This window comes from Drosophila yakuba, chromosome 3R (genome assembly GCF_016746365.2).
Source record: "Drosophila yakuba strain Tai18E2 chromosome 3R, Prin_Dyak_Tai18E2_2.1, whole genome shotgun sequence".
NCBI lineage: Eukaryota > Metazoa > Arthropoda > Insecta > Diptera > Drosophilidae > Drosophila > Drosophila yakuba.
Genome location: NC_052530.2, coordinates 26,974,654 through 26,992,171, shown reverse-complemented (window position 1 = coordinate 26,992,171; position 17,518 = coordinate 26,974,654). Strand labels below are relative to the sequence as shown.

Sequence of the window (17,518 nt, the reverse complement as noted above, 5' to 3'; positions counted from 1 at the left end):
ATTGTTATATATTTCTCCTTCTTTATCGCCCGAAGCGCTGCAAACAAGTTTCTTGTGTCCCGACAAAAAAGGAACCAACATGAAAAAATGGACCAAACAAAATAAGGGAAAATATATTACAGAAAAAAAACTCTTTTCGCCGTCAGCTGCTCGATTGCAGAAAACTCGTTGCGCTTGTTGCGCGTTTTGTTGTGAATTATAAAGAAAATAAAAAGGGAGCAAATTACATGAAATATTGCTTAGGAATGGGTAGGTCTTTGATGTTTTTAGGCCGTCTAATAAGCCGCTGAGGTTATTGTTTTAGATCTTTTTTTCTGCAGATTTGGGAGCGCCAGTCTGCGATTTTGCAAAAAAAACAAAAATTAATTTGTGTAAATTTTTGATCTTGCGGGGGCGTGCTGCAAATTGGTAATTTGCTATGGGTGCGACAGGCGACAAAAATGCCATGAAATAAGGTATGAGCTGGGATTAAGTCGCTGTTGATTTTTTATGTATAAACTAACAATTATGGTCAAATGGCATAAAATATTACTAATAAAGTGCCTGTTAAATTCAAATTACTTTTGCAAACCATTTTCCTTATGTTTTATCATAAAATTAAATTTGATTTAAATATAAAATTTAATTGCAAATATTAAATTGTTGAAAGTACCGAAAAATACCAAGTAAATACCGAATGATGCTCATTTCCATTTCCCCACTGCAAAAAGCAACAGCAACAACACTACGCAGCAGCATACGAGACCGGAAGTAAGAGAGCGCTCAAGTGCGAACGGGACAACAGTATGAGCCCCAAAAGTTGTTGCCGTCTCCCCGAATGGCGTTTTTTGAGCGACTTCGCCGCAAAACAACAACGCTCTCTCCGTTTTTAGGAGAGCCAGCAAGCATTTACGTTTGTTTTTGTTGCTGGGCAGGAGGTGTGGTGGGGCGCGGAAACCGTTTATGTTGTGGGTGGTTGTTGCCATCGCATTGCAAGAGAGAGAAAGAGAAAACGATTCCGCTCTCCTTTCATATTACCCTGTACTTCGCAATTTTCTGGAGTATATTGTGTTCGTCGTGCTGTAAAGTAAAAACAAAGTTAAAAGTAAACTTAGAAAAATGAATTTTTAAAAACAATTTTTTTTAACATTTAATGTTTAAAAAAGAATCATTTTATAAGCTCTCAAGTCAGGAATTGCCTTTTGACTTTAATCTAATAATAATGATTTATTAATAAAAAATACCACTCATAATATAGTTTTATATTTATATTATATTATAATAATAATTGCAATAATTATTGCAAAGTGAGCTCAATGTATCTCAAACTTATTGTATTTAAGAACCGGGTATCTTCAAGTTGCAAAACTCGACCACTTGTTTTATTTTATTATGCTTGCCGCAAACGTCAAACAACCGAGAGAGGTAAGGCGACAAAGAGAGGAAGAGGTATAAAAAACGAGAGGCGGCGAGAGAACTTTTTCGCGGGGGCCGCTTGTACTTGTATCTGTATCTTTCGGTTCGGTTCAGGCATATCTTTCGGATTCAGTTTGCCTGCGACCGTTACAACAGCCAGTTGATTCGAAGCGGAGCGATTCGTGAATTCGTTTTCATCGTGTCGTCGTCGTTTTGTCGTTGATTTCCGTTTGTGCATGCAGATAAAGCCAGGTCTTGACTTGATTCTGGACTGGGCCCAAAATCGAAATCGAAACCGAGAAGTGGGCTAATGGAAAATAAACAAACAAACAAAGCTCGAATTTTGTTTGCCGCGCATTTAAAGTAATTCCTATTTCTCGCCCATAGAAAATAATAATAAGAAAGTCTGTTTCTGGGATGTTGCATGACTGAATTAAATTACGTGTTAAATTGTTAAGCTAAATGAACAAACCGCATCCATAAAACGGATGCGAGTGCATGCAAATTAATTAAAAATACGATTCAAAATCTCTCTACACATGCATGCAAAACCCATCAAGCTTTATTCAAATCAATGACTTGAGCGACTAAATAAAATATGTATTTCATGGCTATTAAGATTATAAACCATATTTATCATTAAATCTAATATCAACTTTCATGGTTTATTAACTAATGATATGTTTAACTAATGAATCCAAAAACATAAGACAATTTATTTGGATATGACTAAGAGACCCATAATCCATACAAAAGACGAGTTCAAGATATGTGTATATAAATAATATGAAACAATGAACTCTCAGCTCAAGATAAAATGTCCAGTAAATTGACTAAATAAAACATGTGTAATTAAATAAGTGCTTTGCTAATAAATGGATACAATACTCAATTTAACTTGAATAAATTAAAATAAATAATAAATTAAATTAAATATTCGACTCGATTTGAGCTTGGTGAACATTCTCGCACTTGGGAAACCTTACAATTACAAAAAAAAAAAAAAACAGAGAACTACTTTCAATGTTTAAGGCGGAAAAATCCATTATCAAACTACAAGCTGTGGTTAATGTTTACTGTGACTAGCTCAGTTTTATCAATAACAATTTTGCGTTTTGGTTTTGTGAATTTCTCAACGAGTTGTGTACGATAAGAAATGAAAGACGACATAACACTTGAAGAAAACCAGAAATTGTTCTAGGAAGCTGACGATGTGGGTACATGAATATTATCGGCAAAAATAAAAAATCCAAACCCCGTTCGCAGTTCAAAAACCCATGGAATATGTGACAATTAAATTAATTGGGCTTAAATAACAGATGAAATTACTGCACACTTTGCAACCGAAATAAATTTGATTTGTAAATTTCACATAAATCAAAGCGAAATAGCTGGCAATCCTTCCATTCAACTGAATTAAACAATTACTCTTTGTTTCTCAGCTTTAAGCAATCAAAATCAACAAAATGCGTCAGCTGCGAGCTGAGCTTTAAAAGAAATACGAGCTGAGCAAACAGAATAAGATAAACACAGAAAGTCAAGTACAGTCAGTGCTCCAATTTTGTAACCCACAAATATATTTTAGGGTTTTCCCAATAAAGTAAAGTGCAAATTGGTTAAAACGACAGCTTATAAATAAGTCATAAAGTCAATAATTTTTTTTTTATATTCTAGAGTCATTGTTTCTGAGCTTTTAACTTAAAAAATTATGTCAGTGAGTTAGAATCTGTAAATAACCATTACTATGAGATACTGAATTTAGTTATATGATAAAAGCCTTACTCAAAGTAACCTCTCAAATCTGTTATTTCAGCGTATTATTTGTTGTTTATTAGAGTACGTATGTTACAAAGTTGTTTAGAACACTTTTAAAACTTCATATGCTTGAATGGTAGATAAAGGAGTCATCCTTGTTGTTTTCACTATGCGAGTGTCCACTGTAAACTGGGGACGGAACAAAGCGGGCTATAAAGACGCTTGTTCGGCGACTCAGTCTGCTGGCTATATGCGACTATATGGCTATATCGTAGGCCTATTGTCTGGGGAAACTGCATGGAACTGCATATCGGAAATGATTATGGGGGGACTACCAGCATGGCGAAAGGGGGATGGAGAGGGAGCGACGTGATAAAAGACGCACAAAAGGGGGGAGAAAAGAGGTTGGTACGTCATTAACTGACTCAGCCGCATGTTGCATCCAAGCTTTTTTTGTTGCTCCTTTTTCTGCTCACTATTCAAGTCCTGCAGGGAGAGTTTCAAAACTCAGAGAGCGAGAGAGAGTGGGAGCGCGAAAGAGAGCGTGAGAGCTTCAGCGCAGCTCGGCGAAATTCACGGAGCTCGCCTTAAACAGTTCGCAGCCGCTCCTTCACCGTTAGTTAAAAAAAATTCCTTGCTCGAAGCGGACGGATTGTCGAATTTCGTGGATTTTTGCGAGTATTTCCCGTGTAATTCTCGTCACGCGTCGTTTATTTGCACCAGCCAGTGTGTGTGAGTGTGTGTATTACGTACTAGTATGAGTGTGTGTGTGTGTAAGTGACTCAACTCGAAGACATTTTTGTTTCTTTTGTTTGGGGGACGCTTTGGTTTATATTTCTTTTTCACATATTCGCATATTCTTTTGCGGCGAATTCAATGACGTCGCAGAAATTTGTTTTTATGCCATGAATCTATGTTTATGTGTATGCGTGTGCATGTGTTTTTGTTCAACCAAATCGATTTAATTTATGAAAAATTAATACGAAAACCGGCAGCGAACTATACCAAAACTATGCGAACGGTCCAAGACTCAAATGTTTTTAATTAAAAGCCGTGTGTGAAATATTATCAAACCGCAACGGCAAAAACAACAATATTTTATCACCATTTTGAGAGCAGCACGCACGTGTGTGAGTGCTTGAGTGTAAGTGTGTGTGTGTGCGTGTGCAGTGGCGTGTGTGTATGTGTCGAAAAAGCCGGCAATGGCCAAAGAGAATTCAGAATTCAGCATTGAAAGGCGAGAAGCAAAAGGCAAAAGCGAATGCCAAACAGCGAAAGTAAAAGCGAAAAACCAAAAACAAAGAAATGCCAAAGAAAACCGAGAAATCGAAAAAATAATAAAAACGATAAGCATAATGCTGTAATAATGAAAATCAATGTTATGGGAAATGGAAAAGCGCTTAAAAAGTGCTACAAATAAAAATAAAAACCCAAGCAATATATACTTGCATTGGCACATTCATTTAATTTAATGAATCAGTATTAAAATATTGCATGACTAATAAAATAACTCAATTTATTTTGTAGTAAATAGTTACTCATTATTTATTTAAAATGTAATAAGAAAAGTCTAATAAAACTTAAATTTTTTTTCTAGAAAATCTAAAACCTTGCCAGCTAATATTGGTGTTATAAAAATGAGTATTACCTAAGAAAAACAAAAATAAATCAGTGCGGTTATAAAATACAAAATATTTAACAAAATAGTTGCAAAAAGTCAACAGAAAAGTGCAAAGTAAAAATATCAAAAAAACCGAGAAAAAAAAAACAAAGTATTTGGTGCGAGCTAAAGTGATTTTCTCAGCGTGTGTTTTTGGTATAAGCGAAAAAACCAGCAAAATTTACTGCTTTGGAAACTCGGCTCTCAACATAAACACCAACAACAACAACACCATCAACCCCCCCGGCGGCAGCAGCACCACCCACTTCCAGACACAGCACCACCAGGCGCAGCACCACCCCCAAAACAGTGCGAGAATGCTGTTCGAGAATCCGGCGGTTGCGGCCAAGTTGCCCTTTCCGTACAACGTGCCCCCGCCCCTTCAGGCGGCGGCGGCAGCAGCGGCGGCTGTCCCAAATCTAAGGTGAGTTTTCCACTTTACACGACGGCAAAGCCTGAGATATTACAGTGAAAACTAATTTCGAAGAGTAACTCGTCTGCGTTGCTTGCGTTGTCATTTATCTTAGATACGAGATAAGATCTTTGCATATATATACACACTTATGTATATATGTAGCAAATTCCTTTAAGACAGCAGGATTCTTTCAAGAAAACTCGATATTTAATTGCATACTTTTAGGCGCACCAGTATGGATTTTTAAAAAAATGATTTTGGCAAAGGCCTTTAAATGAGCTCAATAGATAGAAAAATTCCACAAAAATGTGAAATTGGGCAAATATTTATGGGACTGCTTCGGTCGAATATGTGCAATACAAAGAAAAGCTAGTAATATTTTTTCTACGTGCAGTTGAAAAGTAAGAACTCTGCGCGTCTCAAGGCCATTAAAGGCGTTAATGCGCTTTGAGGTTTTTTACTTTCTGTGTTTTTTTTTCGCTCAGCTTTTCTTCAACTTTTGCCTCTGTGGCATATTTATGAAAATTGTTTTGCTCTTTGCTTGTTTTTAAATTTTTCATCAGACACTCAGCCGCCGTTTGAGACGCGGGCACATTTTCCAACCTATAATTTCACTAAGTTGCTGTCCGTAAATTGCATTCATTTATTATAAAAGATTGAGGGCGATGTTTAGGTTTGAATTGTTAATTTTCACTTTGGCCTGCGTAATTTTGGTGAGATTTTTTAAATATTACAGTAAATAAATGTAGACAAAGTCACTATTTTAGGAAGGTTTTAAAAAAACCTTAAAGAAATGATGCAATTACATTTATAAAGTCTACGCTCATTATGCGAACTTATTGTCCTTACTTCCAAGCCCTCTACAAATAAATTAAAATTAATGAATTGCACTGCACTCCAGAATGTCCGCAATATTTTTCCATTATGAGTCATTGTCAAGTTTTGTAAATTTGTATTTTTTCGTAATTTTCCTGAGTCCGGTAATAAATGATTGTAGGCTTGGGCGTTTTTATGAATGCCCTGTTTTTGCCCTAAGTGACGTTTTTAATGAACCATTTCGTGACGAAAAAGTGAGAGTAAACACTTTTAAAGGGAGCCTTTCTGCGAAAAGTGAACTTTTCTGGCGAAAAAATTAAAGCCGACATTCAAGTTCATCAGCGTCATTGGAACTTGCTTTACTTTTGATATTAAAAAACGATCGTCTGGCGCCAGGCAATTAAGAGTTTTAAGTTTTTATTATTCGCTTCCTCAGTGTTTGCTTTTCAATTAGCAATTTATTTATCATTTCATAATTATTTCTCTCAGCGTGTGTGCATTTTTTTCTTTTGCTTTGGGAAACTATTAAAATTATCTGAGGCACATGGCAAAATTCTGGCATTCTTTAAGTGTTTTGCTGATACATTTTCTCGATATTATAGCTTATGTAATACTCTGCCATATTGAATTACTTGGAAGAACAATTGTGTACCTATTTTCATCGGCCAGCAGTGCCAAAATAGATTATGAAATTTAAAATTATCCCCATGACACTTGACAGAGAACAACAACTAGAGGCAAAAATCGTAAGAAAAACAGAAAACGCCAGCGAAAATCGCTCATCGATGGTCAGAGAGCATAGACAAAGCGTTGATTGGATTTAAAGTGACAGTAATAAATGACAAGAAAGGCAAGTTTCTTTTAAAAATACTAGCAAATGGTAAAAAAAATATGTTGCCAGAAAAAAAAAAATGGAAGAAGAACTTGGCTGGCTGACTGAACTTGCACCAGATGAAATCCGAGGGAAGCGAGAAGCCAAAGAACGTGCTAAATAAACAGACATCGTCGCCACATTTTCGATTTGACACACTGACAGGAAAAACAAATGACAGCGTACCCGGGAAAACTAGAACTCGAGATGCCCCGCTCATTTTCCCTGAGCAGGCAAATTGATTTCCTCGTATTCGGGGCCCACTGTAATATGAGGCATTGAAAAATGCACAAATTCTTGGCTCCCGTCCCTTCTCGTTGTGGCGGCTTAATTGTGCGTTGTTTTAACTGCATTTAGTGCAGGCGTAATTAGCCAAATTGTTAACTTAATTATTTTTGGCATCTTACGCACAGTTTGCTTTGCAAATGGCTGTGAATTATAGACATCTAAGCGTCTCACAGTGGGCTCTGCAAATAAAAATCAAATACACATTATATTATAACGTATACGTAATAGATTAATTTTTAATTTACTGTCACTGCCGTTGACATTGAAGTAAAGCCAAGCTCAAGTTCCGCCGTAATAAGTCAAAGCCCAGGTCGATCATTTCATTTGCTTTTTATGCATCAGACAGGCTGGTAAATAAGAATCAGACAGCAATTATATATATTTTATTCGCTGCACTGCTTGCATATTAATCGAGGCAAACCCCTCGAAATCCCCCTTGTAATTTGTATCTTTATTTCCAAGTAAGCTGACATACGTGGTCGGCAAGTGACCTTCCTTCCTACTCGATAGAATTAGTTAAGTGCCCAGCTTGAGGTATCACAATTTAATGCCACACTTTTTGCGCTCGTGTATAAATGAAATGCCACATGAATTAGAAATTAAAAATGCCAATCTTTTCGGGGCAGACATGTGAGCAGTATTTGCCGCTCCTCTTGCCACAACCCTTTCACGCTTTCTTCCCTCGATTTCCCAGCATTATTAAGATGTTGCCTGAAAGACACTTTTCCTCGTGGTCTTATACTTGATTTATTTTATTTTTTTTTGTTATTTTAGTTTTGCGCATTCGAAATACATTTTTCGTTTCTTGTTTCGTTTTATTTGGTATGCTCGCACTTTTGCCAAGTTTTTACACTGCCGCCAAGTGATTATTCATAAGACTTCGCTGAGAGATTTGCGCCGGGGCGTTTGACTGACAGCTACAACGGCTGTTCTTATTAAGGTAGCACCACCGAACCACCGCACCACCGAGCAGAGCACCACCACTGACGATAGTGGCAGCAACCACCCACATCTCAGATTATTTAACTGCGTATCCGAAGCGCTCTCTTTTTGGGTACTTACTTAAGCTGATTACATCTGGCGGGTTTCTTTGGCCGGGAATTTTCCAATCCGACGGCTCTTCAGGGTTTCCTTGGGATATTACTTGCCTTTTTACTGGCCTTGGGAAATAATTTGTTTAAACTGAGTTACAGAAGATTTTGCAGTTTGTATCTAGGTATCTTATCTCTTAAAATCTTTGCTTTTGCAATGAAACAAGCTGCATGTTTAAGTATTTATACTTCTATATAAATTTCACCAATGTTTGCCTGTAAGCCAAACCAAGTTTGTGTGCTAATTTCCCGTTTTTTCTGGCTTTCTACGAACGTATCCAACAAACTCATTATCCGGTCATCGTAATTTATCTACCCACACGCACTGCGTTGGCAGTTATAACTGTGAGTCTCGATTCAATTGTTCTCACATGTTCGCCTTTTGAATGGCCGCAGCAAATTGACCAGCCAGAAAATGTACAAATGGACAACTCATCTCTCATTTAGATTGGCCATGACAAGGCGAAATGAAAATAAGAAAACATAGACGGCAACAAAAAAAAAAACTGCGGGTAAAAAGCAGCTTAAACTTCCTTGACTTCGATGCCATATATATTCGATTTAGGTTGCAGAAAAAGAAACTTAAGAATATATTATTATATTACAATGGTTATTAAAGAATAATTTTTATATATATCTAATATTTTGAAAGAATATGTTGAATAATTTATTAAAATTCCGCTGATTGTCGGCAGTTCTTCAAGTGACTTGACTCATTATTGAAGTGATGCCGAATGTGAAAAATTCCTAGATAAAGTTGCTTTTGATTGCGTTGCATGCTTGCCACATGATATATGTGGAAAGCATTTGCTTGCAGCTCGCATTCCACTTAAAATTGTGGATGAATAGTGCTGAATGAATGAATGCACACATGATTTTATCTAGATTGTGTTTTTTTCCTCGCAGCAGATAAAATTGTAAAAGTTGTCTAGTTTGCTTTTACTGTCAAGCTGCCGCCGACGTGGAATTTTCCTCTATGCAGTCGGCAACTTTTGAGTATTTTCCGCACCCCTCTGTTATCTCGGTTTTCCACGATGTGGGCGTGTTTCAATTATTTGCACGAATTGCACGCCGAATGATGGGAAATGATCCCGGGTTCAAAACTGCGTGTGTTTTTGCACTTTAATTGAAAAGCCATCATCGCACAACTTGAAAGTTGACGGCACTCGAAACGCATAACGCGTAAATGTTTTCCCCAAGATTAGAGATTCGTATACATTGCAGATAGTGTGTATCTTGGGTAGCTTTTCAATTTGAATTTCATTAGATTATTTGTTTTTGTTATCAACATTTTAATGTCTAATGAGTTGCATGTGATTTGATGACCGAGTTATGTGTACGCAGTATGGTGAGCACCAGTTGTTGGTGAACTTTCATTCACAACTTTTATATTTAATATTATTACATTTCGATTTTACTCAACCGTTATGTGGAATGATATCATTAGGTGCTTGGGCACTTGTTTATTTTGTTGTGTTTGCTTCTTCAGAAATTTCCCCCAGTAAACTCGCATATATTTCTCGACTTATGCATCCAAGTCCTCACTCAATTTCTTTCATACGAGTACATATTCAACTTCAAGGGGCTTATATGTAAATTCGTTTCATGTACAAGAAGCAGTCCACTTATGTACAAATGCGTACAAATATATACTTGCCCTGCAGTTCCATTCACTTCGTTTTCAGCGCTGAATCACCAAGTAGTATGAAATCTAGTGATTTAAACACTGAAATGACCACAAAAACAGCACAAAATCGTCACAACTTAAAGCTCCAATTTTTCCACATGACTGATTAACTTTAAAATGGCAAACTATTAAAATTATTAATATAACCGTGGTGCGGTGTGATGTCTTTGAGTAGCGATGTATTGTGGAACTTTAGGGTGGATATGGGTGAATAAGTGTTAATATGTGCACACAAGTACATATGTACATACATATGTGCGGAGAAAACTCTTTCGTTTGTTATTTGCCATGCGAATGGGGGAAAATTGCATTTTCTCAAGTGCAGGGCCGCATTAAATTATGCACAAACGAAGGGCGCCTTTCCCTTTGAAATGGAACATTTCAGAAAATTCCGAGCATGACATTCTCAAGATTTTTAGCACCAAGCACAGAAAGGCGGCACCAAGTGAAAACGAAATGAATTTACATCAAGTGATGGTTTTAAATATGACATTATGCGAAATGCTCTTCCCAGCCATAAAAATGCAGCAATGCTGAGGAAAAACAAACTGATTTCTTTCGAATCGCATTCTGCAAAAACGGATTGATTAATATCAAAGATTGCCAGAGACATTTGCAATCCCTAAGATCAAATAGCATGACTCACCTAATTTCACCTTGCATTAATGAGTGCAAAAAGTGGAACATATTGCAATTAAACTCAAATATTTGCCCTACATTTTCACAATCGATTAGAATCAATTTCCTTTTCCAATCGCCCTCTGAAAGATATAATTTCGTTTCCAACTGGGTCAATCTTAAAACATTTTTGGGCACCGCTTGTCGCTGTCAATTTGTTAAATGTTTTTGTGAGGCATTTGTAAAACGAAATTTAGCGACAAGATATTTGCATTTTTCTGTTTTTATTACTGATGTGCCCCAAAACAAATTGAACAAGAATTTTTATGTATGAAATATTTTTGTTTATGCTGTAAATTTATTTTTCGCACTTGGCGTGTGTGTGACAATTAATAATGTTGATTTGTGGCAAAAAGGCTGTGAAATTGCCGCAGTTTTTATCCAGCTTACAGTAAAACTTTCCCATTAATGTGTCAATTGCGAATGCTGCAGTGAACAGCAATAAATGAGCGAATCGAATTGCCAAGCCAAATTAAATAAAGCCATCATTTTCGTTCGCTACTCCCCGATTTTCTATCAATCTTCTGGCTTTAGCAGCCCGCATAAAACTCTCAAGAAACGGGTAATGAGTCTCATTAGACGTATTTTTTTTTCCATGGTCTATTGTATTTTTGGACGAGTTGGTAGTTGGTGGTGGTGGCCCGTTTGGCTGGTAAATAAGTTTGGCCCATTGCGCATTTAGTTCATTAACCTCTCTAACTACAATTGTTGTAAATTTTTCGCTCGGGGAGTTCATTGTTGGGCCCCAAGAAAGCCGACTGCCTGACTTGGCTGACTGGCTGCCCTGGCTGACTTGGCTAACTTGGCCTGGCCGCAAGTTGGCCTAACAAAATGGTTATAAAAAGTACAAAATTGTTTGCTACCCATGGCCTGATATGCCAATTAAAGTGCGACCGAGCGCTGGGCCCTCGACGTCTTCTCTCTTTCTTGTTGGGGGCGTGTGCTTTCCCCCAAAGCTGCTGGATCTCGCTGCTTTTGTTAGCCTGGTTCGAGGTTACGGCTAACAATTACTTAAAATTAGCTGCCAGTAGCCGGGCAACGGCCATAAAAATCTGTCTGATAAAACTCAAGTTTGGATGAAGTTTTCTCGGGGGCGGTAACAAGTTTATCCTCTTGAATAGAAAATGTTTCTTATTCGCGCGCTGTGAAGTAGTCTTAATTAAGGCATTTATTCCATAATTAGCTGGCTTACTCCTTGTAGGAAAGTATTATTCACTAGCTATTTGTTTATTCAAAACTAAAGTATCAAAGAGGGTTTCCCATGCAAACAGTGGTTTCTCCACTTCCTGCTAACCATTCAAATAACTGTGACAAAACAATTCCAAATAATTAATGTCAAGAGCAAGCGCACACACCACACACACCATAGACCATGCATACCATTGTATAGATATGACCGAGTATATCTGAGTTTGATGTATGTGCTGTGACAGTATCTGATTATTGGCATGCGTATCTATCAGTAACATTAGTGCGCACAGATATATTTCAAGTTTATATATGCATATTGCCCAGATACGTACTCGTATATATTTGTATATACTTGCATATGCGACTATATATGTGGAAAAATAGATATATAAATTTATCATAAGTCGCAACGGGTTCGACGGCGGCTGCTGCTGCTGCTGCTGTTTCTGGCTGACTGAAGGAATTTATATTATCGATAGGTTATAAATTGAAGACAATGAAATCAATTGATTGGCATTTCTGAGACGTCTGTGGAGGCGACTGGCTGGGATGTGGAACAGGGGGGGATAGGGGGCATTATTATGGCATCTGGGTGTTGGGTGTGCTTCGTTAGGCATTTGCAGTAATACTTTGACCCCGTTTGTGTGCGCACTCGAACTGCATTGGGATTGGATTCTAGATTCTAGATGCGGAGGAGAAAACCTATAATTACATTTTAAGTAGCTCAATTTTCAAGACCGGTTCCTGAGCCGTTCCTATTTGTATTTGTTTTCTTTTTGTTTTTGTGTTCTGTCATGTAAGATATGCCAACGTTTTGCGGTTGTCGCAAAGAATGACTAGATTTCTATTCTATTTAATTCGCCCCCTTTTATCGATCGCTGAACATTATTTATGATGCATATTTAAATTTCAAATTTGTTGCTTTTGGCAAACATAGTTTTCCATTTCTATACATATACAGTTTATTGGTGCCAATGCGATTTGTCACCTACACCTTCTGAAATACTATGTATATATTTCGCTTTCATTTTGTTTGGATCTCTGTTTTGGCATTCGCGTTGATCGTACTAAAAGCCGTGCAAAATGTTTTTGCAATAGCCACACATTTTATGGCAATTTATTTTGTCATGAGCGTATATAGTTTTCGTAAATAACCTTTTTTTCTCTATACACCTATCGTTTGAAGGCTGCTGTGCCCTGAAATCTTTTTTCTACTCTTTGATGCTCGCCGCCTGTGTGCAATTATTTTGATGATGATAAATCTCAATTCAGATTGCTTTGGATTTGGGAATCGCCATTGGCGAGGGATGAAAAATGTTTGCTGAAAATGGATCAAGATGGAAAAGGTTTGCATTTTTCTTCGACGCAGTGCAAAGATGCAAATTTTAAGTGGTATATATGTATGCATTTATTTTAAGTACTGCAAGTATTTTATTTTTGAAAATTGCATTCTAAATGCGACTAGCACTCTTCAAATCGAACTGTTATTTATTTTATTCCCAATTTATCTGCCAATAATTTAATTTTGATATGGCTTACTCTAACCAAAACCGCAAAATCAATCAACAGAATAAAATACAATGCAGACATTTTAGATAGAATTTATCAAACCAAAAGTTGAGCTCTTATTTTTATTTTTTTGTGGCCACACAAATAAGTCGGCTTGGCATGTCAAATGCAATGAACTCGAGCCAACCACCAAAGAATTGAGCAGTATTTTTTCCTCCATTTCATAGATAATTTGTAATCAAATATCACGAACTCAAACGAGGATGGTATGGTGTCCATTCTCATGCCATTAGAACTATCAAAGACGAACTCAATTTCGCTTGGGCAAACAAATATGCAGACCAGACTAGACCAGAACGGAAAGTCAGCCACTTGCCATTGTGCAAAATTTTTGCACAATTTGAGTATCTAAACAGCCGTAAAATTGTGAAACATGCAATACCCAAAAGCACCACAGAAATGCCAGATCCTGTAAGCCAGTATGGGAATGTATCTGTGAGATAGATCAACTTTTGCCCGCCTGCTTGTCGTGCCGATTTGCATGACAGTTGGAAAATGTTCCGTTTGCTTTCCACCTTTTTTTTTCTTGCGGTTGATTACTGTCTTTGTGGGAGAATTCTCAGATAATTATGTCTGGAAAGTACTGAGTAAAGTACCAGGAAAATGTTTTAATCGACATGACTAGAAGGAGTTGCTTGGAATCGCATGCCGAATGTATCTATTACCTTCGATGCAGAAAAGTTGTTCTGCACAAATATCCTTGGATATAACATAAATATTATATGTGCAAATACTCATCATACGCAGTGCAAATAAAATTCCTGCAAAACTTTTTTCGTCAAGCAAATATTTTTGTAATATTCACTTTAACTTTGACATTCCCGCGAAACTTTCGTGCAGCTCATGCTGAGAAAATCTCAGCTCAGCCATATTATCATGTCATACCCGGTATACATCATCTGCTTATCTTTTTTTTTTTTGTATTTCTTGTACATATATATATGTATATTCCTCTGGCGACCGGATGCATAAATAAGTGACAAAACCCGGGGCTTCTGCTAGTGTTTTTTCGCGCTATGTTTTTATTTATTTTTTTTCGAGTTTCCGGCATCAGTTTATGAAAAATAATACGTGCAGATTTGTCTGCTTATCAGCAAGAAGATGTATATCTTATTGGGCAATGCTTTTTCCTCAGGGTTTTTATGTAAATTCAATCGAGTTGACATTGAACATTTCTGTGGGAAATTTTCGGCATAAATACCCCTTCCCCTTTAAAATATTGCAGAAATAAAATAACACGAATTAAAAATATGTATTACTCATGCGAAATCCAATTAACTTATGGAAATTTGTCAAATGGACACCACAATTAAGCATTAATTTAACAATATTCTCGAGTGGCAAACCATTAAGTTGACTGTAACAAATGATAGAAAGCCAATCAAAAGACACTTGGAACATCCATCAAAACCAGAGAATAATAATCAAGAACTTGCCATAAAATCGAATCTTTTTTGCGGCTCCGTGGGAAATCAATTGAGTCACTTAACCATGGCCTAATCATAATTGAAATCTTCTTTTCGGCCATTATGCAATCGCCGCCTCTCAACTGTGTCAGATTCAAAAACCGAAGAGCTTAAAAATAGAAGATATCTGCTTAGCAAATCTCCGCCCTCCCCCTGATCTCGAAAAATCGAAAAAATGCAGAAAGAGTGGAGCAGTGAAAACCAGTTTTCAGTTTCCCTTCGAATCCAAGCCACACGCTTGAAAAATGGATGAAGAAAAAGGAAAAAAATAAAAACGAGAATAACGAAAACAAAGAACTTGGTCTATAGCAAAATCAAGCCCAGACTGAACGCCTTACTTGGCATCGGTGGATAGTGATTTTGTATTCCTTCTCTACGGATTGTATCTGATTCGTTTCGCCTGAACGGATTGGGATTTATGAGACTTGCTGGCATCTTAGCCAACGAGTGCGAAATACATTATTTTGCATGCCTGGCCCATTGGCAAAACGGCATGAATAGTGGCCAAAAATCCAACTTGTATAATGGTGCGAGGAGAACGCAATCGATGGCCAACTGACAACTGGCCAAAAGATGTCAATAGGCAATGGCAAATGGTAAATGCAATTAGTTCGGGTCCAATTCAGAGTTGGCAGAATTTGAATGTTTTGCAGCAGGTGCTGGAATGCTATGCTCAATATGATTATATTTATATATTTAATGCTACTTATACTCGGTACTCAGGAAACGATGCATCTATATTTGCATTTTGTATTCCACACTCTGCTATGATTAGAGGCAATTGAACTGCTTATCGCAAAGTATTTTACGTGCAACAACCAACAATGGGTCTCACTTTCACATAATTGCCACATAATTTTAGCCTCGTGTTGGTTTAGAGCTGCTGAATAACTTGTTTTTGTTGGCCGTAGCTCTGGCTTTTCATGTGAAAGTGAAAAGTTGGCCGCAATTGACTTGAGTGACTTACTTGGTCACTGCAGGCTGGTTGTTTTCCTAATTGGTAACGGGATAAAACCTACTGAATTATAGGTTGCAATAAAAACTAGATTAAAACAGTTGTTTTTTATATCCTGAAGTGCAATTTACGATGCACAACTCACATTTTCTGGTAAACATTTAAGGTCGTGCATCTTAAAGATCCAACTCTGCAAATTCCCCTGCCATATGAACTTTTTTCTTATGGGAACAGAAAACCTTTCCAATCGCAATCGTAGATTCCACTCAAGTTTTATTTGCTTACTTAATTTCAGAGCAGTTGGCTCTTTTCGGCGGAAGAGAATAATGTTACCCAGTGGTAATCAAAATTTGATGCCTCGACGACGATAGGCTTTTGGGGACTTTAGAACGCGCCGAAGTTTGAGTTGAAGATCGCCTTTTGCATCTGTAAACAATTCCGAGTGTAAACAGTCAACGACCTTCGGTTGTATTGTTGGCCAGTTGGAAAGCTATGGCAATTGCCTAGTAGCTTTAGTTTTTAATTATGTGGAGCCTGGGAAGTGAGTCCGCCAGTGGGCAAAAGCTCCATTACCATTTCATTAACATAGACATAAAACTTGCCCATTTCCACCCACCGCTTTTCCCAGTCCCCCATTGCGTGTGTATCGAAATGAAAACACGTGTTGCGGCCATAAACAAAGAAATTGGTAAATGGCAAACGCAAAAGCAAAACAAAGCAGCCCGGGCTGGAAAAAAATTGCCAAAAAACTCGGTGTAGCGTGAAAAACACACGAGCACTCGAAAAACACGTAGACAAAGGCTCCCAAAGTGGGCAATGGCGGGCTGTTTGCTTTTATATTTTCGGTGTGGCTCCTTTTGCCAAGTCAAATCCCATTTTCTGTTGGCTTTTAATACGTTTTTTTTTTTTTTTTTGGTAGGGGGAGCGCTTTTCAAATTGAAGCGGGAGAAAATTGTGTTTCAACGAAATTTTCGCTTTTGAAGTTGGTCAGCGAAGCTGATTTTTTATGAGGTCACTAAACATAATGTTGAAATTTTAAAATTCTATGGAAAGTAACACATTTATAGTAAGAGCAAAATTGCAAATTTAAGTTGCTAAAACCATAAGCACTGAGTTTATTAAATGCATTTATGAGCAGGTAAATTTCTAATAATTTTCAGGGTTTAAAAGACAGAACACAAAGTGCTGCCTATTAACGAGTTTTTAACTGAAATTATAGTCAACGAATTCCCATGAAACCGATTAAGGTGGAATGCCTAACGCTAAGAATGTGTCTTTAATTGCAGTGCCCTAAGGGCTTTTAATAAAGTCATTAAAGATACAGCTGAAAAATAGTATTTTGCATGAATTACGTTTCAATTGAAGTCGCTTGTGAAAACTCCGAGCCTAAAGCTTGCTTAAATAAAATTACCGAAATGAATCAAATTTGTTAGTAAGTCTTTTAGTTACTTTAAGATATACATTAAGCTTAACTTAATCTTCCCTTTCCTTCCCATTAAAAACTGCTCTTTGTTGACCGCACGAAAAAAGCGTTTTTGCAGGAAAATTACGTGTCGCCTTTCGAGCTTTGACAATTTCCGACATATCGACAGATGCATCCCGATTCCACACCTTTTTCCCACATCTCACTAGCCAACCCCCTCACACTTTCCCCACCCGCCTGCCATGGAGTGTGAATAAA

The 17,518-nt window shown here is 37.2% G+C and overlaps 1 protein-coding gene across 5 annotated transcripts in view; it reads left to right on the top strand.

Moving 5' to 3' along the window:
- The first annotated feature begins 1,529 nt into the window (after window positions 1-1,529).
- The window catches only part of LOC6538497 (RNA-binding protein P), an 89,370-nt gene continuing 73,381 nt past the window's right edge, over window positions 1,530-17,518 (top strand). For 4 of the 5 annotated variants that reach the window (XM_015193407.3, XM_039375866.2, XM_015193410.3 and 1 more), the window contains exons 1-2: window positions 1,530-1,758; window positions 4,748-5,234. In XM_015193407.3, coding sequence (XP_015048893.1) covers window positions 5,128-5,234 — 107 coding nt within the window. In that variant the 5' untranslated portion in view covers window positions 1,530-1,758; window positions 4,748-5,127. Of the gene's footprint in view, window positions 1,759-3,762; window positions 3,883-4,747; window positions 5,235-17,518 lie in introns of those variants that run through there. The other variant, XM_039375865.2, reaches the window with a different exon arrangement.